This window comes from Oncorhynchus kisutch, linkage group LG8, assembly GCF_002021735.2.
Source record: "Oncorhynchus kisutch isolate 150728-3 linkage group LG8, Okis_V2, whole genome shotgun sequence".
Lineage (NCBI taxonomy): Eukaryota > Metazoa > Chordata > Actinopteri > Salmoniformes > Salmonidae > Oncorhynchus > Oncorhynchus kisutch.
The window spans coordinates 31,563,421-31,585,016 of NC_034181.2; the positions used below are offsets into that span (position 1 = coordinate 31,563,421).

Here is a 21,596-nt window from a genome sequence, read left to right on the forward strand (position 1 = left end):
TTACTCGGAGAAAGCCAGCTGAGACAGAGTAGGCTTCATCAAACACCGGTCCTTTGAGCTGTTGTATTATAGGATGTCGTTGTGGAGGAGAATTGATTGCACATTCATAATCACCGAGCAGCCATACTTCAGTCTCTACCCAACCATTCCTCTGATTTACACCACCACAGGGAAGAAAATTGGTCCATTGTAAAGCATATTGGGCTCTGTTTATTCATTCCAATCATTCCACTTCGTGAAACAAATGAGCACTAGACTAGGCCTATTTGCTAAAATCATCAGTGGACCAGGTCAATGACTTTCAAATATGGATCCTCAGCACAGGAGGTTGGTGGCACCTTAATTGGGGAGAACAGGCTTGTAATGGCTGGAGCAGAATAAGTGGAATGGTATCAAATACATGAAACACATGGTTTCCATGTGTTTGATGCAATTCCATTGACTCTATTTCAGCCATTATTATGAGCCGTCCTCCCCTCAACAGCCTCCACTGATCTTCAGATACACAAGACGTTACAACATTTAAAAGTAGAGAATATTGGCGGGGGTTCAGTGACTGATTGATACTGAACATGGGTTCTAATGTACAGTAATACTGGGTCCTTATGCCAACTCTCCTGTACAAGAGTGACTATTTTGCATGGAAACCATCTTCTATGGCTTGAAGACTGTCTGTGAATGGCAGTGCTGGTACCCACCTGTCCTGTACTAATCAGTTGTATTGTTCACAGATCTGCCAGTTCCTCAGACTTCACAGTCAAATACTGAAATATAGTAGCACCGTGTTGTAGAGGAAAGCACGGTTGGTTCACCCGCCTTTCAACAAGCCTTAGTAATACGCCTCATTACTTTCTATTGTATGTTTAACTGGCAGGTGATGCTGCAGACTCCTCTACTATTTTCTCCAGAACTCGTAAAGTCTTGAGGACCTGATGATAGCAATACAATACTATTTTGACAGACAATCATTATGTGAAATTGATCATTTTCTTTGCATGCCGTAGTTGCCTATCATGAATAGATTAATTTTCTGGGGTGTTTTCTCAGACACAGATTAATCCTAATCCTGGACTAAAAAGCGAGATCAATGGTGATTCTCCATTAAATATGTTTTTTTTTGTCCTGGATTAGGCTTAATCTGTGTCCTGGAAACCATCCCTTTATTTCCAGAATTTACACTTAGTGAACAGTGACAGACACGTCACAGATTTACAGTCTCTATAGCGCCATTATATTCTTATACCATAACTTTGTTAAATAATCCAATCTGATTGGCTGAAGGGCATTCTATACAGTAGGTGTTCATTATCCACATGGTTGCAAGAGATAAACTCTGGAGTAGTTCCAGCAGAAAAGGATGAACATTTTGCAAAGCAATTGGCAGTTAATAGCTCAAACAGTGGCTTATTCTGTTGGAAAGCATCTGCCAAATAAATAGCCTTGAAGTTGAATGTAATTGATTTCTGGCTCACTGTTCCTATAGCTTTCACTTGTACAGTTATTTTCCAACAACAACTGCATCTGTACACAAGCTGAACTGCCCTTCCTGACAACTGATGATATTTTTACCAAATTGGTTGGACTGTACTCTCATTAATGACTCTGCCAGACATGTGACCTTGAGACAGGGCCGACAACAACAACCTGTCCACATTCTCACAAGTCAAATAAAACAATAAGACGAGAGAGAAGCCAAACGCCATGATAACATTAGAGTCCTCTCCTCGGTCTAGTAGTCTGACTTTCAGAATGACTTTATTTTGCTGAAGTGTTTGACACAGCCATGCCAGGACCAATGTCAACCTATATAATGCTAAAGTAATTATTCAAGCACTGTTCAATCAACCACCTGTGAAGAAGGCAGATCCATCCAGTGGAGCTGCATCAGCTTCACCTTTCAGTTTCAATGCAATCAGCATAACATCATTTATTAATGTGACATGGATTTTTGTGGGCCAACTCAAGCCATCTCGAATCTATGAATAACATCTACCACATTGCCTGTGGGTCTATTGGCTGGAATATTGGTTGACAGGATACTTTGCAAGGCCCTCTGTTACCTCTGGCCTCTCTTCCTACAACTATAGATGGTGACACAGAAGACGGTATCAAGCTGTTACAGTGAGAGGATGAGAGGTGGGAAGGAAATGGATCAAATGAGACAGAGAACCAACCAGTGTGCTGATAAGATTGAAGACCACCAACAATTGAAGACCACCAACGTGTATGGTGTTGTGTACCGTGCTGTACAAAAATAAAATTAAGGTGTCATTATTTCAAACCAGTGAGCATTTAATAATCATAACTGTTTACATGTAGCATTCAATGTTTGTGCTTCCTGATACAGCAAACCTTTGGATTGCCATCCATCTTTGTAAACCACAGAGCGTAGTCAGAGGCTGAACATAATGAGCCAACATTTCACAATCAGGATGAATGGAGCAATGGTTATCTTTGGAAAATACATTATGAATGTCTCTTTGTGAAACATCATTTGTTCTAATTTCACTGCAAGATAACCTGACAATTGACACACAGACAAACAGATTACAATTGCCTCATGTTGACAAAATCATGTACCCTTCTGTCATTGGTGATTCTGTTCCTGATTAAACAATGGTTTAATTTTACCAGTGTACTAACTCTCTCGCATAGCACACAAGAATAGGACATAGGACGGAGTATAAATAGCATTATGTCTGGGAAAGCAATGGCATAATCAAGGCCATGGGAAAGTGAATGGTAATACAACTGATAAGAGCTGTGATTACATTGATACATGCTTAAACTAAGAATAAAGTAAGCATAGGGACATGTGCTAAAGAAAGAAATATACCAGATGAGGACTGTTTGAGGGCTAGAACTAAATAATGGATCATGCCAAATCAGTTGGAAAAGGTCTGTCTCACATGTCAGGAAACAATGTAAACTGTATGCAAATGAAAGCTTCCCCAGAAGATGAATGAGATTGTAAAACCAAAGCAATAATACATTGATACTACAGGACAAGCAGCCTTAGAAAACATCTGTATGAGCTTGTGCAGAGCTGAGCTCTCATTATCAAGCTAGAACAACCTACAATGTCTAAACAGTTTGATAAAATCTTTCTGAAATTAAAAGTATTTATTTACATTTGTGATCCAACATACACTATGACTAATACATGCAGTATTGATATTGCACTTATGAATTCAGATTGTGTATAGGCAATATTGTTAATCATTATCATTATAAACATTGCATTGACTGACCATGACCACTGACTGACCATTTGAATAAAACATAAATAAATCTCTCTCCAGTTACATTGATCAGTAAAATGGAGATTACAGAGCATATCTTTCATGAGACATTGAGGATGTGACATATATAGATTGAACCTTTAGCTCTGTGGGAACTTGATGAGATCTCAAGGGATATAGTCTGGACTCTGGATGTGAAATAGAAATGGCAACTTCTGTCTTGAATCCAATGGAGGCAGCTGGGAACATTGGTATTCATAACACAGTAAACATGGATGTGAATATCATTTGCCATACAAAGTTGCCAGGTTGATTACAGTCCACAATAACTGTACCATCATATTTGCTGTAAGCAACGGGTAAGCTTTCTTTGGAAATGATCTAGCTAAATGTCCGTTTTTCTCTTTCTTTAAATTACATTTGTAACAAAAACATGAGTTAAATCCACAAGTTCACTCCAACAGACTTCCATCATGTGATCATAAAAAGCATGTAATTCTGTGAACATTTCTGGATAGAATCTCAAAAATTCCCTGTCTAAAATAGAGCCATTGGGTGCGTTCGAGCGGATCACTTTTGTCAAGACTTTGACCATCGTCGGTCGCCACCTTTCAGAGTGTGTTGCATTATGGACAAAAAAAATGGGTCCGACCTCCGACTACTCGTCGACTGTATGAACTTTATAAAAATCATGTGATCAAAGGTCATGCAGATTCTGATGAAGTCACCTTCAAGTCGCTACCATGCAGCCATTATGGGATGCACTATTTGTCAACCAATCATTAGAGTGTTTTTTAGGGACGGGCATTCCAAGTCTTTTCGATGAGCTGGATCTTTTGGATACGTTCACCTAGAAGAGTAGTTCATTTGGCTCCTAAACGGGTCTTCGTTCAGTAGTGCAATGAAATGGATGAAGAAAAACATGAAAAATGAGTCGCTCTCCTCACTACCTATTGTTCCTGCAGTGAGGAATTAACATCTTCACAGAACATTTTTCTAACTTATCCACAGATAATCGTCCGGAGTTCAAAAAGCAGTAGTAGCTGTATGGAAATCAGGCAGCCATCTTTTCCGGATGTGGACCAAAAAGATCCATTCAAAATGAGCAGTTGGTTTTTGTTTGAAGCATGTGAACTTGGCCAAAAACGTGACTGAAACAGGAACAAACTTTGCCCGGATTCTGAAGCTACAAGGTATACAAATCATCTCTAACCAATAAATTGTACACACATTGTTTTCAGTTTGTGAGTGTGTGGTATGGGGTGATAGAAAAGTTTGTCGACATTTATAAAGAAGCACTTTTATCAACAATGTTGACACTGCCGTGCTGATTTGAGGTTTGCTGTTGGAAAATCACTAGTGTCCCACTTTCGGCAGTCACAGATGCAGCTCCCCTGACTTCACTGACAATTTTTGTCTAAACTTAATGCTCGAACACACCCATTGACATAAACACAGGGTTGATAGAGAGGACATTTGTTTGAGGAAAGAGCGTCCTCTTCTGGTAAGTCAACTAATGGGCATACGTCACATTTATTCCGCATCTGCCACATACAAGAAGTATATTTCCTGTAGGCTATCCGTTCTTTTATATCTCAGTGAGACAATCACATATTGTGTCGCTTAATTTACATTTCAGACAAGCCTACTCACATTACATAATACCCTGTATAGTGCACAGGTGACAGTCTCCCCTCAGTTTCTTTCACAACATTAGCACGAATCACTGTGAAATCCAGCACAATAGGTACCGCTATGCATTATTTCTGGAAAACAAACATTTAAGATAGTCATGCTTTATCATCCACTGACATTAGTGCGCGCAGAAATAATATTGTAGACGGAAATGACCTCACACGAAATGGGCGCATGAATAACTGAAAGAAACAGTAAACACGGCTGGCTAGCTAGGTATTTTTTATTGTATTTTTCCCCTAGTTATTTAACCACATTGTTCAAATGGTAATATTGCTTTAGTTTCAACTAATCGAAAGTGAAAACAACGTAACTATTTTTCAACCGACTTGCAATTGCAGAAGAATGATATCGCAGAGCTGTGTTAATGTTAGCTAGCTAACTTAGCTTGCTGCTACGTTCGAAACGTCTGTTTTTTGAGAGTTCTGCTACACAGCGTGCTTGTGTAATAATGACTCATGAACTAGCTAGGTAGTATACAGTGTATAACTAGACCATCTTTGGGTAGCTGTACCATTTGTCACGTGATGTCTGTTTATGCTAGTGTTGTGATGGGTATCGGAGAGGAATATCATAGGAATTCAATATAGCTAGTCATATAAGAAGTAAATTCTGTTATTCACTAGCTAGATAACTAGCTATTAACCTGGTGGTCTGTCACACTACTATTACCGGTGTAGTTCGTGATTTACATTCGTCTTGCTAGATCTTCAGATATGATTATAAATGGAAGAAGTATCTAGCATGATGATGTGTGCATGGGGTGTTAGCTAGCTAGTTATGCAACTGTAGCTACATGATCGTGTTTATTTTTCCCTTTCATGTTTCATCTCACCCAACCACATCAGCATGTGAAACATCATGGGAAGAGTGAGTATTAGCTAGTACTAGTGTGCCTAATGTGAGACAAGGAATAATCAGCAATGGCCGATGATGGGGAGCTGAACCAAATGGGGAGCCCCACCAGCTCATCTGGCCAATGTGGCCGCCAGACATATCGAAGTTGTGCCCATTCCCGCAGCCTGTTGGATGGGCTGTTTGGCTTGAGGCAGGGTGGCATCCTGTTTGACGTAGTACTCATGGTGGAGGGCAAGCCCATCCAAGCCCATCGTATCCTCCTGGCTGCCGCATGTGACTACTTCAGGTAGACCTGTCTGCCTGACACTACTTTCCATCTGCAAGACTTTAGGCAGTTCTCGCTTTGGGGAGAGGCTTTTTCTCCCCTAACCCTGCTTGTGTGTTTTTTCCAGAGGGATGTTTGCTGGAGGTCTCAGAGAGACGCAGCTGACAGAGATTCCAGTGCATGGGGTGACCTACACTGCCATGACTAAACTTCTGGACTTCATCTACACATCGGAGCTTGAGCTAGACCTGGACAACGTGCAGGAGGTCCTGGTTGCTGCCACTCTTGTACAGGTATGTTCTTTTTTTGTGTGTCCTTTGGATCAAAGTCATATGTCTTAGGCTGTATCCCCCGGTGACCTTTGGATTTAATATTTTGTAGATTGAGGAGGTTATTGGCTTTTGCTGTGACTTCCTCTTTTCCTGGCTGGATGACAGCAACATCTTGGAAGTTGACAAGCTGGCTGATGTGTATGGGCTGCAGCAGCTGGGGGCCAAGGTGCACTCCTACATCCTGAGGAACATTCAGACGTTCTCTCGCACAGAGGTGTACCGCCAGCTTCCCCCAGAGAAGGTCCTCAGTGTGCTGAGCAGTGACGAGCTGGAGGTCAGCTCAGAGAACGAGGTGTACGAGGCAGCTTTGCACTACCACTACAGCCCAGAGCAGGTGGAGACAGACCAGGTGTCCCTCCAGGTAAGGCCAGCCGGTTAGTCAGCCACTCGCTTTGAGACATTTGAGGTTGTTTGCCCATGGTACTGCCGCATATCAGAAGCAGTGAAAGAATGCATGCCCTCCGCTGGCCATTTTGTACTACATGAAAATCCAATAACTTCACGTTTCACGTTTGACCACCAGGCTTGTATAGATACATGACTGGTGAATGGCACCATGATATCAGAGATGAACAAACTCAGATGGGTCTTTGTGTAGGGATGTGTGGAACAGACTGTTCTGCACCATTACTCATTCTCCCCCTCCCCCAGGACAATCTGAGGATGCTCGAGGCAGTGCGTTTCTGCCTCATGGACAAACAGGTGTTGCAGAGACTGTTTGGGCGGCTGAATCAGTGTCCACTGAAGGACTTTGTGGCAGCTGCACTGCGTTACCACGAGCAGGAGCTTTGGCAGCCCATCCTGCAGGGCCCCCTCACCCAGCCCCGTTCCAACTTCAACTGCATCCTTGGCTTCGGAGGTATGTTCTCCTCTGGCTCACTGACTGAGAGCGAAGAATTGTTCCAGGTCTATCACCCTAGCTGGGGTGAGTGGAGGACACTCACGGCTGCTCAAGCCCCCCGCATGTCCAACCAAGGTATCGCTGTGCTGAACAACTTTGTCTATCTGATTGGGGGAGACAAGAACACCAGCGGCTTTCGTGCAGAGACTCGCTGCTGGAGGTGAGACCCAATAGCATAGGCAGATCCACTCTAACAGAGTATCGATCTGATCATTAGGTCTGCTGTCATGATCTACTGTGTGATTCTCTTAACTATCTACCATACAGAGCAGAATGCAGTGTCTAACAATGAAAGAAGCCACTGTATAGAAGTAAAACTGTATTCTACCCTACTTAGCAAAAAGGCAGTAACTGCTCATAGCGTGGAGAAAAATGCTTTAATTTACCTTAGTTTCACAGTAACTTTACTGCTAAAATGACCCCCATTTTCTCCAAAACACAATACAATAGAGGCAGGATACTTGTCCACATGATTAAGCATGTATTTAAAGTAGCAAAAATGACTAACTCAATTTCAACCAAATGAGCAGTTACTGCCTTTTTGCTTGGTAGGGCAGTATTGGGGCGGCAGGTAGCCTAGTGGTTAGTGTCTTGGGCCAGTAACTGAAGGTTGATAGATTGAATCCCCAAGCTGACATGGTAAAAGTCTGTCATTCTGCCCCTGAACAAGGCAGTTAACCCAAGGCCGTCATTGTAAATAAGAATTTGTTCTTAACTGACCTGTCTAGTTAAATTAAATATAAAAATATGCATTCCTATTATAAAAGAGTAGGCTACATGCATAACAACAGACAGGTGTCAGCTCAAAATGCCATCTGACTGATAAGTTGTTCTGTGTTGAGTTCCCATGTAATTGAATTTGAACCCAATTTGCTCAAAAAGGTCTGTTTAATGCTGACTTAATTTGTCCCTGGAACAGTCAGAAGTCTTGTTTTTCTTTGGATTTAAATCACTGCAGTTGAAACTTTGCAATAATTTTGCATGACAAATATCACAAAAATGCACGTTCAAAATATTACTAATTGCCAATTAATTAGCATTCCCCTTTTTGCCATTAATTAGCATGACCTCTTTTTGACATTTGACATGAATTCATGAAAATACGTGATATTTGATCTCAAGCACTCAGTCTCCTCCTCTTAGATATGACCCTCGCCACAACATCTGGTGCTCCATCAAGCCCCTGCAGCAGCAGCATGCAGACCACTGTGTGTGTGTGCTGGACGGACACATCTACGCTATTGGGGGGCGCGACTACAGCAATGAACTGGAGTGTGTAGAACGCTACGACCCACACACCAACACCTGGGAATATGTGGCAGCCCTCAAGAGAGAGGTACGATCACGTCATGAAGAGCAAAACCTCTAAGTGTGCACTCACATTGTCCATAAGAGGGTGCTAGATATTCACTGATATCTATTTGTCAGTGTATCAAAGTATGGAGGGAGAAGGGGATTTATGAGGAACCTTTCCTTGAGATAAACAACAAATAGGACCAATTCACAATTTGTGAGAATAATCAAATAAATATGGATTTCCTCCCTGAATGAGCTATTCTTGATATTCCGTGGCCCTATGTTCTTATTTTTTTAATGTTGTGCTGATCCTATGCCTGAATACTAGTCTAGTCTTCCCTCTAGGTGTATGCACACGCCGGAGCAGTCTTGGATGGCAAGATGTACGTCACTTGTGGGCGGCGGGGAATGGCGTACCTGAGAGAGACATACTGTTATGACCCCCAGCACAACCAGTGGGCAGAGTGTGCAGAGGGGCCGGTGGAGCGGGCATGGCATGGTATGGCTGCTGTCAATGGACGGGTCTATGTCATTGGTGGCAGCAATGATGAGCGCGGGTACCGCCGAGATGTTCTCCAGGTACCGTACCTCCACTTACCAATGGTATTCAAAGTGACTGAGCAACAATTTGTAATGCAACAAAGGCTTGAGGTGTGAGATGTAAAGTAATGTACTAAGTTACTGGTCTCTTATCCAGGTGGCATGCTACAGCCCAGCAGATAACTCTTGGTCTGTGATGACTCCTCTACCAGCTGGTCATGGGGAGCCTGGTGTGGCAGTACTCGGCAGCCTCATCTACATACTAGGTGGGCGCTCTCATGACAAGAGCAACCGTATGAAATACGTGCACGTGTATAACACAGAGGCAGACCTCTGGGAGAGTGGGACAGCATTCGAGGACCGTATCTCCGGCCTGGCAGCCTGCGTGGTGCTCCTCTCCCGTGCTGTGATTGATCAAGCCAAGAACTGGGAGCAGCGCACCAAGGCATCCTGGGAGGAGGTGGATTTGGACAACTCTGAGGACTGACTGACTGACGTGCTACTGACTGTGGAGGAGGAGACTAGAGCAGTGTTCAGAGGTGGCATTGAACTGAATCTGAGGGGAATCTGTTATTTGCTGAATCTTTTATTTTGCATGCAAGGCTGAATGAATCCTTGTGGTATTTCCCTAGCTTGTTTGATACAGTGGTGATGGGAGGGTAGTCTCTCCCTGCATGTTGACCACGCTGAGTGCCTCTGAACCAAAGTGTTAACCAAAACCTTTTGCCTCTTTCTCTTGTGTTGTTGCTCCAACATCTGTACTTCTGTAGGCCTTCTCCCGTCTTTGCAGCTTGCCCTCACTTTGACCTGAAGACGTTTCTGCGTGTGTGTCTGCCAGATTGACAGATTAAGGTGACTTTACCACTTTGGTCTATCACTGCTGTTCCCCCTTTACTTTATACAAAGAGGAGAAGAAAGAAATAGCCTTTTTTTGGAACACTTCCTCCACAAAATCCTACAAATGTTTCACAGCTCTTCAACTTAACATTACAACCAGTTCAAATGAGGCACAGAGGGATATTCATTGACTATGCAATAATTTGATGAGGAGGAGTACTCAAATGATCACGGTTAACAAAATCTATAATCTCATATTTAGTTTGACATTTTAGACCAAATAATAACCTTTGCTTTTACAGTACCATTAGATATATAATATTGAATTTGTTTAATGTTGCACTTGTGAAGGAAACAGGCCATTAATTTGCCAGCTTGGAAACCAAAACTGTTTGTCTAGTTCTGTTGAGCCGGATTCATGGTTTATGTTCCAATATTGGCCCTTATAACCACTGGTTATTACTATGATATCATGAGAATGGCATTTACTCATCATGAACGATGAATGATTAATTTGTCTTATTTCCACACTGTGCCTTGTTTTCTCTGTTACACTTAAGACAGGGTTTCCTGTTTGGTTAGAAATGGGCCTTTAATAATGTGCCTCTTCTATCACAGTTTATCAAATTGTTGTTGAGGAAAGAAGTCACTAATTGTTGACAGTGGATTTGAATAAAGATGTAGTAAACATGTGATTATACTACAGTTGGTACACATGAAATCATCCAGAATATTTTACCCTGCATCTCCGTAATAAAAACAAGATCATATTCTAAACCCCAAGACAACCGTTTGCCTATATATGTGACTTTTTACAGAGCAGCAAATAATTGTTGAGAGTGATTTAGTGAATAATTACTACTAATTCATGTAGTAATCATTTATTTATTTGCAGTTTACTTTATGTCCAAAGGAATTCCTCTATATACTGAGATTTACATGGTATTGACCAGGCCTGAGTGGTTGTCTGTCCTCTCAAGGTGGTTGTTGTTGCCTATATCCTTCATCCCTCCCAGTCTCAGCTAGTTCCTCTCCATTTGGTCCTATAGCCCATTGACTTTATGAAGCTTGACTGCTGCTTTCTTCTCCAAGGCTGTTTCATCTGCAAACCCCCATCATCCCCCAGTCAGTTCCCCCCTCTTTATTTCACACTGTCATGCCAGTCCCTGGTGTGTCGTTTTGGTCTGCTGATGTGCCCTCTTGTTTTGGACATCCAGCTCAGCTCGCACAAACTGCTACATTTTCATGGTGTCCATAAACAGCAATCTATTCATTCTGACACCACTGACCACCTGGGGAATAATGAAGACATATGTCATGTATTTTTCATTGTCAGAGAGAGCTGAGGCCTTTACACACTTTAGAGTTAAGGTCGATTTAGAGCTCTTTGCTTGTCCATTATTAGAGCTATTAAAATGCTGAAATTTCCTGGGTGGTGCTGTCTTGAACAGTTTATGCAGAGTGGAATGTTGGACGTGAGTGTCTTGGGGGTTGTTACATAAGATAAGTGTTTGTGCTCTGAGCTCTGTCCTGTCCTACTGCTGGTGATGAAAAAGGAAGGTTGGGACAGACCTGGGGAGGCAGCTCTGCACTTGAAAAGGGTCCTGCTGACCATTTGACATCTGTCAGGGGAGGAAGTGGGCCGGGCCTAAGTCCAACCCCCAGAACATCACACTCCTCCACCCAGTTAGGTCATGTTGAGGAGCATGCATGGATGTAAACTATCTATCAGCACTAACATCAGCCTGTCTTCTGATTATCTTAGTCGACTGACTATACAGCATGTGTTCTGTATGACCGTTCATTGATATCTGTTTGGCTGTAGAAATGGGCACAGTATTTAGATTATAGTCCAATAAGACAAATGCCATATCAGTTATTTAACATCACAGATGTTGCTTGCTATTCTAATATTATTTGTAAAATGAGAACACTGGGGGAGTAATTCTTTGTGGTGATTTGGGTCACAGTTATGCAACACTGGGTCACTTTGTTTTCCACTGCACTCCCTATGAACTCTGGTTATTGAACCTAAAACATTGTGTATTTTGACTTCCAAGTTCATTTTCATCATGTTAAATCAATTTAGTATATTGAAGAGGTGTTCTTAAATCAGTATTTTGTTTTTAATTCCAGTAGCGGTACATACCCGTACTTATGTCTGTGGTACTGCTGATAGCCCTGTCCTGACAGAAAAAACACAAACAGGATATTGGGGGAGTAAAACTTTAAAAAAAAATCTTCTTCCTGTATTCTCCTGTCAGCCATAGCCCAAACCATTTCCCACCCTCAAGTACCAACAGTCTGCTGACTCAACATCTCCTCCTAGAATGAAGGATGGGGAATGGAATATGCTCCTGGCATATCTCTACTAGACCAGAGAATAGATCAAATAATGTTGCAATTCGCTCCAAAGTGCTCTCACTAGGATTGGATCTCATTTGATAGCTGGGGCCCCAGCGATCTATGACTGTCCAGGATATTTTAATTTCATTACAGTGATCTTCTCTGCCACTACATTTCCGCCACATCAAATAATCAGTAATGACTGGGATGACTCTACTGTGACATGACTCACTGAGATGGGAGATCAATTCTAAAGTTAAATTGGGACCTTTTATACAGAACGTCCTCTATTCTTCTCCCGACACCAACACTGTCAGATAGGGTAAACAACGTGCGCATCATGTATCAGCTGGGTAGAGTGAGTTCATCAGGAGAGGAGGGCGGGAGAAAGGGAGCCAAAGATTTTCCCCACTAATGTCACAAAGAGCCTACTAATGAATTGAGCTGAGTAAAAGCCCTTGGCAGCATTGTCCCCTGGAGGACGACTCCCACCCTCCCTCCCGGGCTTTACGGCAGTCATTAGCAGCTGACATCCGTGAAAAAGGGCCATCAGGCTGCTCTGTGCTTGCTGCTGTGAAAGGAAGCCAACTGCCCCCCAATTTTCATGCTCTTAACGCTCGTTCAGGGGGAGAAAGATGACCATGGCATGTTTTATTACGCAAGTGGGTAAATCTCAGCAGGTGAAGTCACTCCCCTGGCCAGAGGCACAATAGTGCAGGGTCTTTAATGCATGCTGAGCCAAAGGAAACCGGAGTGTGGTCCTCGTTAGGTCAACAAAGGTAAAATACAAACACCAGAGTAGGAAGTGTTGCTATGTGATTTTCAAAAGTGCAAAGACACAGATGAACAAGGTTATGGAGTGTGGATAACAGTTTACCATCTTTACTTCTATATCCTATCAACCTGGACTTGCATTAGGTCATCTATTTTGACCTCAAAATCTGACAGCAATAATCAAATCCGAGAGAACTGAACTCATAGAAAACAGCCAGTGGAAAGTCCTGATATCCCAAGAAGGGAGATTGATCAAGGCCCAAATTCAGTTCAAGGCTCGTTCAGAGGGAGAAAGCGCTATGACATACTTTTTTTTTAAAGGTAATTTATGCTTGAGCCGACCTGCGTAGAGTTTACCATTAATGTGATCTCCACAAACGTTAAGGAAAATGCCTTTAAAAGTTGCGTTGACTGCTGTATTGTCATGCACTATAATGCACCACGCTCCCAAGAAATTAATGCTTCATTAGCTTTGAAGAAAACAGTGAAAAACAGTTAGTTTTTTTTTATTCCATACAGATGACATTAACATATCAGTAAAGCAATTTATTACACACAAAATGTTTTTATTTTTTACAAAAATATTTACCAGGGAGAAACTAAATCCAAACATGAAATAAATAGACAATTCAGCAATAAACATACATTTCACTGGGAGGAACGCATACATTTTTCAGGCCTTAGGCCTAAAGACAGTTGTGATATCAAACCAGTCCACACCACTACTCTGGTAAGTCATTCTGAAGTATATTGTCTCTGTTCCACTCTGTTATTCTCTGCTGGTTGGCATTTCTCCTGACCCAGGTCCTTCTCTTTCAGCCCCAGCATACTGTAGTATGGCCGTGAGCTCTGGATCAGCAGTCAGGGTGTGGTGTTGGACTTGGGACAGAAGAAACACAGGTATGACGGCATAGTAGCATTTATGAGGTCTCGCTGAGTCACTTGTGAGACTGCAGTCCTTCTCTTTTGGGAGAAACTGAGGAAATGCTTTCACCAGCACGAGTAAGAGAAGAGTGGGTACTGGCTCCACTCAGCCACATTGCCATGGTGATATCCGTGGTGCACAGCCGGGGTACTGTAGTCAGAGGGCAGGTGGTGAGGGGGAGGGTACTGGACGGGGCTGGGGCCGCTCCACTGGCCCAGGGTCTGCTCGGTGCTGTAAGGGGTGTAAATGTGGTGGCTGAGGACCCCTGGCTTGCCTGCCTGGGCCATGTTGAGCACCCCTGTGTAGTCCTGGTGATGTCCTCCAGAGGGCTGGGTGCCACAGGGAGATGGTCCGATCTCATGGGTAGAGGGCTTGGAGGCCTCATGCTCTGGGACTGTGGCTACATCAGAGACTCTGGACTCAAAGCTGGCGCGTCCAGAACCCCCGTTGCTGCTGCCTACGCTGGAGGAGGGAGATGGAGACTTCCCGTATTCATGGAACCTGAGGACAGAAGAGAAGGCAGGGTGGTGGTCAGTGTTATCTGCTTTGATGACAATGTAGCAGTGAGATATACAGCAGAATGAACATGACAGATAGCATGCTGTGGTGCCTACCTGTACGGCTGGTATGAAGCTGGGGCTGGTACTAGCTGCTCTGCATTGTACATTTCTCTGGCGTCAGGTCCAGGGGGTGAATCTGTCCGGACGTGGTGGCCATGCTCCCTCTCAGGCCCCCAGGGGGAGTAGCGTTCCTCTTTCACCACTTCCTCCTCTTTGGTTTTGGGGAGTTCTGCTTGCTCTCCTTCGTATCCTTCAAATGATGACCTGGGGAAGTCTGAAAAACATACATGACATCAGACCCACTAAGCTCAGGGAATAACTATTTTTACATGAAGGGATGAGTAATTTGGTCACCAAATGGTGAAATCCAATACCAGGAGGACTGTCCTCATCTGACTCTCTGCTTAGACAATCAATTTTCTTTGCTTTATTCTCTGGGCAGGCTGGGTTTCTGTTAGCGCGCCTGCAGCGGGAAAGATAATAGTGCCGATCATTAGTGAACTTATATTCAAGACAAGCATATAATAGAACAATAGTTATAGTAACTATTCTACCTTTTTGTATTAGTTCCTTCGTCTCTAAAGCCTTTCGCAAATGGGTTGTGGTCGATTTTCAGCTTGGTTATCTAGGGGAGAAAGAGTTGCTTTAAACACCTAGTGCCTTGTTACCAGATGCTTGCTTGGGGAAATAAAGGGTAGTGCCCTGCTCTGCCAGTGACTGCAGTGAGACTGACCTTAGTGTTCTGGTAAGCAGTGACGGAGGTGAAGGAGGTCTCAGGGAAGGTAAAGGTCTGGAATACACTCCAGCGTACACTGTACATGTCGTCTGCCTGGACAATGTGGAAGCGCGGGTGGTAGCGATGCATGGAGTGCAAAATTATCTGAAAGAGAGAGAGATGCACAGTTAGTTTAGTCACTGGAACAATGACAACACTTAATATCATCAAAGCTCTATAGAAGAAGTCTATATCTATTATTACAGAGCTTGACAATGCCTTCTTACATGGCCATGTTGGTCTAGGGTGTTGTTGGTAAGCTTGAGCTTGAGGAAGGACACGGTCTGTTTCATCCAGTGGCTCCCAGGGGCTGGAGAGTCTGGATGCAGGTACGTCCGGCAAGGGGGCTGTGGCTCTGCTTTCCCAGCCACTTCCCATTTCTCTTTATTCCACTGGAAGGAGACCAAGAAATTGAGTAAAAACAAACTTTGTTTTTCTGTCATACAAGGAGGGTGAGGTGATTTTCAGAGGATCCCTGCCTAACTTTAAGGAGGCTAAAAGAGAGAGTGATAGTTTGGCTTGCACCACCCACAGAGAGAAGGGGGCAAACAGCAGGGGATAGAACAACAGGAAGAGATAATGCCCTGTGATGTCCAATGTCAGAGGGGTGATGAGCAGAGGCTGGAGTGGAGCTGGATCTCGTCTGGAGATGCTGGCCATTAGAGAAAAGCTATCGCTAATGTCAAGATTGTTTTTTACAAGCCGGGGTTGTGTCATTTCTAAATGTAAAATTCTCCATGATTTCAATGATTTTGTTCATGAAAGACAATGGATATGTATTAAAGTGCAAACATGCTAAAGGTTCTTACCTTATACCTGAAACCATCCACAGGAACCATGTCAACCAGCAAGATGTACTTGGAACAAGGCATCAGCCCAGAAAGGTTGATTTTACAGTGTGGAAACATTCTCCTGTAAAATACAAGGATAATCATTATCATGACAGTCCACACAAAAAAAATGCTACTTCTTGAAGCAATTTCGATCAAGTACATTGTAATTGATCATGGCAGATAGAATTGGAAGCTGTGGTTATCTTACCTGCCCGGTTTAGTGATAATCATCTCTGTTCCAATTTCATGGAAAGACTTCCAGAGTTCTGGGTCCTCCAGAGTCATCCTGATGTTGCCTTGGTGATAGGCGTCGGGTCCACCGGGAATGGATGAGGGTGGAGCAATAAAGTTGGACTTCATGTCTAAGATGTAGATGTGGAAACCATCATTAAGACACAGCCATAAACCAAAACTGATGGATGACTAGCTGATCAAGATGAGAACTGAATAGGCCGGGATAAAGAGGAGCATTTCATATACTCAGAGTAGACTAAGAATACAACCCAAACTATTGATATAGGCAATGAGAGCTTATGACTTGAATGTGTGATGTCCATTGGGAGTCCAAGGGAGGTTTGATGACAAAAAAAGAGCTTCAGGACCAACACTCACCTCTGATGGACTGCATTCTTTAGACGAGTTGGTGCAACAAGAAGAGGTGCGCCAAAAATATAATGTATCAGTAAACTGGTTCAGTGATATCCAAAGTAGTTCACAGTCCCTCCTTGGTGCTGCACATCTGTCTTGGGCTTTCAGTATATTCCACTGGTGCCGGAAGCATAAATTGAGGGGTGGTAGGTCCAATAGTGTTCTAACAGCAATCACTTCGGGCACTCTAGAACTGTTCAACTGGAGGACAAGGTGTCCCTGACTTTTAAGGAGATCCCAGGGGTGGGAGTGGCCAGGAGAGAGAGCCATTCCCAGGCTTTGAAGTGGCACAATGATGAGTCAATGTCCCACTGTGATTGGAGGGTTGTGGAAATCAAAGGGACTTAACAGGGCCTTGATACCGTCTCCACAGGAAGGGGGACGGAGGAAATGCATCTTTATTAACTGCTAAGAGACTTTTAAACAAATATGGACAGGCTTCCCCACTGGAGAATGGGGCCTGCAGCGGCACCAAAATCTGTGTAAATATCATTCACACAGACGTAATCACACACAGAATGTCCATTTAGTGTCCTCATGCAATGTGATAAAATAGCCATTATAATTCATTTGACACAGTTAATACAAGTTCAGGGAAGTGAGATCAACCCTCACAAAATATAACATTTGAGTCGGGGTTGCAAAGCTACTGATAAAATTAGGGTTGCAAAGCTACTGATTTTCCAGAATTACCAATAATAACAATAATTACTTCAGTAATTTTGGTATTAAACAGAAAATCTATGGCAATCTAACTTTGCTAGTTTATAATTGAATAACTTAAAAAAAAAAAAAAATGTATCCATATATAGTATTCCTTTTTGTAACTGTCTCCATATTGTCCATCAGTTTCTAGTAGATAGACCATATGGTTCAAGAGAAAATAACCTTATAATTAAAAAAGCATCTAATCAACAAATATTATTTTGTCCATTATTGAAATTTTTTGTACACGATTTTTAACCTTTATTTAACTAGGCAAGTCAGTTAAGAACAAATTCTTATTTTACAATAATGGCCTACCCCGGCCAAACCCTCCCCTAACCCGGACGATGCTGAGCCAATTGTACGCCGCCCTATGGGACTCCTGATCATGGCCAGTTGTGATACAGCCCGGGATCGAACCAGTGTCTGTAGTGATGCCTCTAGCACTGAGATACTGTGCCTTAGACTGCTGCGCCACTCAGGAGCCCGCCAAAACATAAAAAGGACATAAAAATCCTTGAAAGATACCAAAATTCTGGTAGTTTACTGGTAAACTTTGAAAGTTTCCAGGACTATATATATATACCCTCCCTTTGCAACCCGTGTCACATTCCTTAATTCATGTTTTTGCCAAACGCCAGCCCAGACACTTTGTTTACTATAATGCTGAGGGATGGGGCTGGAGACATGTAACCATTCTCAAATTCATAGATGGAGCTATGGAGGGACAGTTCATGAGATCAACATTATAATTTTTAGCATATTTGAAGCTATATATTGCTTGTTAACAGAGACATTGTTTACAAACAATGAAGTAACCTTGTATTTTGGGTTTTGATGGGGTAAGACAGTTATATTCTTCCAAAATTAATGGGTATATATCATTGATTGAAATTACCATTGAACAGCAGTAACTATTGCTGAATGTAGCTTTAATTCCTTTTTTTATGATTACCAAAATAGTCTGTTGAATGAACTTGTTCACTTTGAACTTGTGTGCTTCTGACAATAAAATGTAAGAAATGCTATCCCATCTTGAGTCACTCTTCCAACACAGTTATAACATAACTGTAAAATATACACATGTCATATGTATATCATGTGCACTATTGGTTGAAACAATGACTTAATCTTTCCCAAACAGGGTCTCTGCCATGTCTCATTCTCCATCTGAGAAAGTGAGGAGTGTGTGAGGGACCAATAAACCTATAATGGTGTAATAACTTACAATAATACCGGTGTCTTTCTGCAGGTGAGTCTTACCTGGGGGTGAGCCAGGTTGGGTGTTGGGGCTGGAGGCAGTGCCCCGGGGTTGTGTATTGATCTGTCTAGACAGGACAATGCTCCGATAGATAATCTCATTAGGGCAGTTTCCCTTGTAGGCCACAGTTTCTCCATGCGGAGAGGCACTGTATGGGCCAGCAATTAACAGTCAGTTAGCACCACAGGGCCAAGGCACCACAGCTTGAAAGAGACAGAGGCAGAGACAGAATGAAGGCTGGGCACAACCTCCCCTCCATTCCAAAGGAGCCCTCCCTCCCACAATCGCCATCTTCCAGGCAAATCCACAAGCGTCCATTGGCTATGTGTCCTCCTGCATTCACCTGTATTCCCCTCTGTTACCACAGGCTAAACAAATGCTAAACAGAGAACCATTCGCAGCACTTCAGCAGAGTTCCTCCTCATCTCCACTTCCTCTGGCACTTAAAGTTCCTTAAATACCCTCAATAGATCTACAAACATGTCTCACTCAGCTTTGTTCTACAAAACCAAGCAGTTTTCATACAGTCCCTATACAATTACTCAGTCTCTCATTGTATGCTTATGTGGGCATATTGCATACAGTTCCTCCAGGGGTAGTATTGTATGGTCCAAGTTTCCATAGTATTATTGTGAGCCCAATTGTCTTTGTAATTTGCGTCTGTGAATCTGTATAAGCCTATCACAGGAGGTTGGTGGCACCTTAATTGGGGAGGACGGGCTCGTGGTAATGGCTGGAGCAGAATCAGTGGAATGGTATCAAATTCATCAAACACATAGTTTGTGTTTGATGCCATTCCATTTACTCTGTTCCAGCCATTATTATGAGCTGTCCTCCCCTCAGCAGCCTCTACTGAAGCCTATGTTATCATGTGGGAGACCATACTGTAAGTATGGAACCCCATTTGTGAGAAATAGTAGAATAATTCAAAATTGATCTTGATACCTTAAAAGGTCCATAAAGTTAGCCCTTTGGAAATGGCTGTATTAAAGCAGGCAACTAGAGAAACATCCCTCTAAGGAATAGCAGTTAAACAGGCCACAGGAGAGGTTTACAACTAGAAAGCCTGGGCTGTGAGAATATTGACTGGCTATTTTAAAGAGCTTAAGTTGAGTCAATGTATATTTCTCCCATTACTCCAACAGAACCACTCAGAGACCAGCATTGGATTTTCACAGCACAGGTCCTCACGTTTACTCTAAAAGGCTATTTTGGAGGGGGAAAAGACAGATGTCACATGCATAACTGGTTCCACCAATCCCCCTGCATAGAGGGCCAGCCTGCTAATAGCACTCTGAGCTTTAGGAAGTGTGATGTGGTTTCAGTCTCCTTATATGTGAAACCAATTGTTGCTGAGGAGTTATTAATCACAGGTTCAATGTTGCTCTCCTCACTTCACTTCTGAGGACAAATGCATATTCGCAGGGCCTCTTGTGCCGTCTCCCTCGCGAGAGCTTTCCTGCAGGGGCTTCCTACCAGTCACCCAGCATCAGTCCTCTCAGAGCCGTGTCATGATATATCAAAACAAGGATGGCTCAGCTCTTTGTGTGATTACAAGTGTGTGTCTATTTCAGGAAATGGAGAAGGGACCAATTTTGGCGTGGAATATTTTAGGTAATCATGGTTTAAAGGCTTACAGGGAAGTCTAATGTGAGCATGTCACTTTCAGAGCTAAGGTGTACATTTCAGTGGTGGCGGTGTCAATCCCATTACGCAGTGAAGATGGAGGTGATAGCCAGGTGTGACAGCCAGGCTGTTGTCCGTGGCAGAGGATACAGACCAGTCAGGGTGGCAGGTGAGGGTCTACTATTATATTTTACAGATGCTGCTGTCTGCTATATTTAGACGTGGGTAACACATCAGGGGAATTGTGGCCTTGAAGACAATGACTGAGTTAATAACTAGTGTAACTAACTATAATCACAGTGAAGTGACCCAAATAGTTGTTATTCAATCTCTATGAATGATTTCAATGAGTCAACACTGAAGCACTGGGTTGTAGATCTATGACAAAATATGTCAAACAACATAAATATTCCCTTTATTCTCAACATAACGTATGAAAAGAGGAATAAAGACCATCCCTAACATGATCTCTACAGTGGATGTAACAAAGTTGTAGAAAGTAATACCATTGCCATAACAGACATGGCATAGAGATTCAGAGAAGGCAAACAGTAATTTACAATATATAAAATATATTTGACACATGCGCCAAATGCAACAGGTGTAGGTAGACCTTACAGTTAAATGCTTACTCACAGGCCCTTAAACAACAATGCAGCTAAGAAAAACACCTACAATTAAAAAAATTTAAAGTAAAGAATTAAAGAGCAGCAGTAAAATAACAATAGCGAGGCTATATACAGGGGGTACCGGAATAGAGTCAATGTGCGGGGGACCGGTTAGTCGAGGTAATATGTACATGTAGGTAGAGTTATTAAAGTGACTCTGCTCACTCACCAAGTTTGTGTCAATAGAGCTAATGTTTCTTGACTGTTCTCCAAGTTCGATGAGCCTACTAGGGCCCAACCTCCCTGCAAAGCATTGGTCCTCAGAGCAGTCTATGGCGGGGCCGCTGGCCAGGCCACTCTGTCTGCTCACTGATAACCTTTACCACTGATGCTCTACCTCCCAGGTGTCAGTCTCTGGCCATTTGTTTTAACTGTGCAGATCCCCTTGTGTTGAATAGTTAACAGCTGCCAATACACAGCCGGGCCCAAGGATCAGACGGCTATCCTCCAGCCCAATAAAGAGCCCCTGCAGTGGGCCGACGAGAAATCTCACACCTTTGGCCCACATT

At 42.9% G+C, this 21,596-nt stretch overlaps 2 protein-coding genes across 5 annotated transcripts; one reads left to right on the forward strand and one right to left on the reverse strand.

Moving 5' to 3' along the window:
* Positions 1–3,942: 3,942 nt before the first annotated feature.
* Positions 3,943–11,394, forward strand: klhl22 (kelch-like family member 22). 4 transcript variants are annotated; one of them, XM_020489908.2, is made up of 8 exons: positions 3,943–4,435; positions 5,786–6,081; positions 6,188–6,353; positions 6,442–6,753; positions 7,044–7,453; positions 8,437–8,629; positions 8,935–9,168; positions 9,287–11,394. In XM_020489908.2, exons 2-8 carry the CDS (start codon positions 5,861–5,863, stop codon positions 9,614–9,616), a joined length of 1,866 nt encoding a protein of 621 aa, XP_020345497.1. In that variant the 5' UTR covers positions 3,943–4,435; positions 5,786–5,860; the 3' UTR covers positions 9,617–11,394. The 4 variants fall into 4 exon arrangements, with proteins under 4 accessions (XP_020345497.1, XP_020345500.1, XP_020345496.1 ...); XM_020489907.2 differs by lacking the exon at positions 3,943–4,435 and adding an exon at positions 5,047–5,153; XM_020489909.2 differs by lacking the exon at positions 3,943–4,435 and adding an exon at positions 5,180–5,408.
* Positions 11,395–13,742: 2,348 nt separating this feature from the next.
* tbx16 (T-box transcription factor 16) lies at positions 13,743–16,807 on the reverse strand. Its single transcript, XM_020489906.2, has 9 exons — positions 16,792–16,807; positions 16,388–16,541; positions 16,156–16,258; positions 15,574–15,738; positions 15,305–15,451; positions 15,126–15,196; positions 14,946–15,034; positions 14,626–14,845; positions 13,743–14,512 (listed from the first exon to the last, which is right to left on the reverse strand). Exons 1-9 carry the CDS (start codon positions 16,805–16,807, stop codon positions 14,077–14,079), a joined length of 1,401 nt encoding a protein of 466 aa, XP_020345495.1. The 3' UTR covers positions 13,743–14,076.
* Between the last annotated feature and the right edge of the window lie 4,789 nt (positions 16,808–21,596).

What these genes read in the sequence shown, in the direction of transcription:
- klhl22 (XM_020489908.2), top strand. Translation starts at nt 5,861, where the DNA reads ATGGCCGATGATGGGGAGCTGAACCAAATGGGGAGCCCCACCAGCTCA. An exon ending in CAGACCAGGTGTCCCTCCAG is followed by an intron (nt 6,754 to 7,043) that starts GTAAGGCCAGCC and finishes CCCCTCCCCCAG; the next exon opens with GACAATCTGAGGATGCTCGA. An exon ending in ACCGCCGAGATGTTCTCCAG is followed by an intron (nt 9,169 to 9,286) that starts GTACCGTACCTC and finishes TCTCTTATCCAG; the next exon opens with GTGGCATGCTACAGCCCAGC.
- tbx16 (XM_020489906.2), bottom strand. An exon ending in ATTATCACTAAACCGGGCAG is followed by an intron (nt 16,259 to 16,387) that starts GTAAGATAACCA and finishes TGTATTTTACAG; the next exon opens with GAGAATGTTTCCACACTGTA. An exon ending in GCTTCATACCAGCCGTACAG is followed by an intron (nt 14,513 to 14,625) that starts GTAGGCACCACA and finishes TTCTGTCCTCAG; the next exon opens with GTTCCATGAATACGGGAAGT.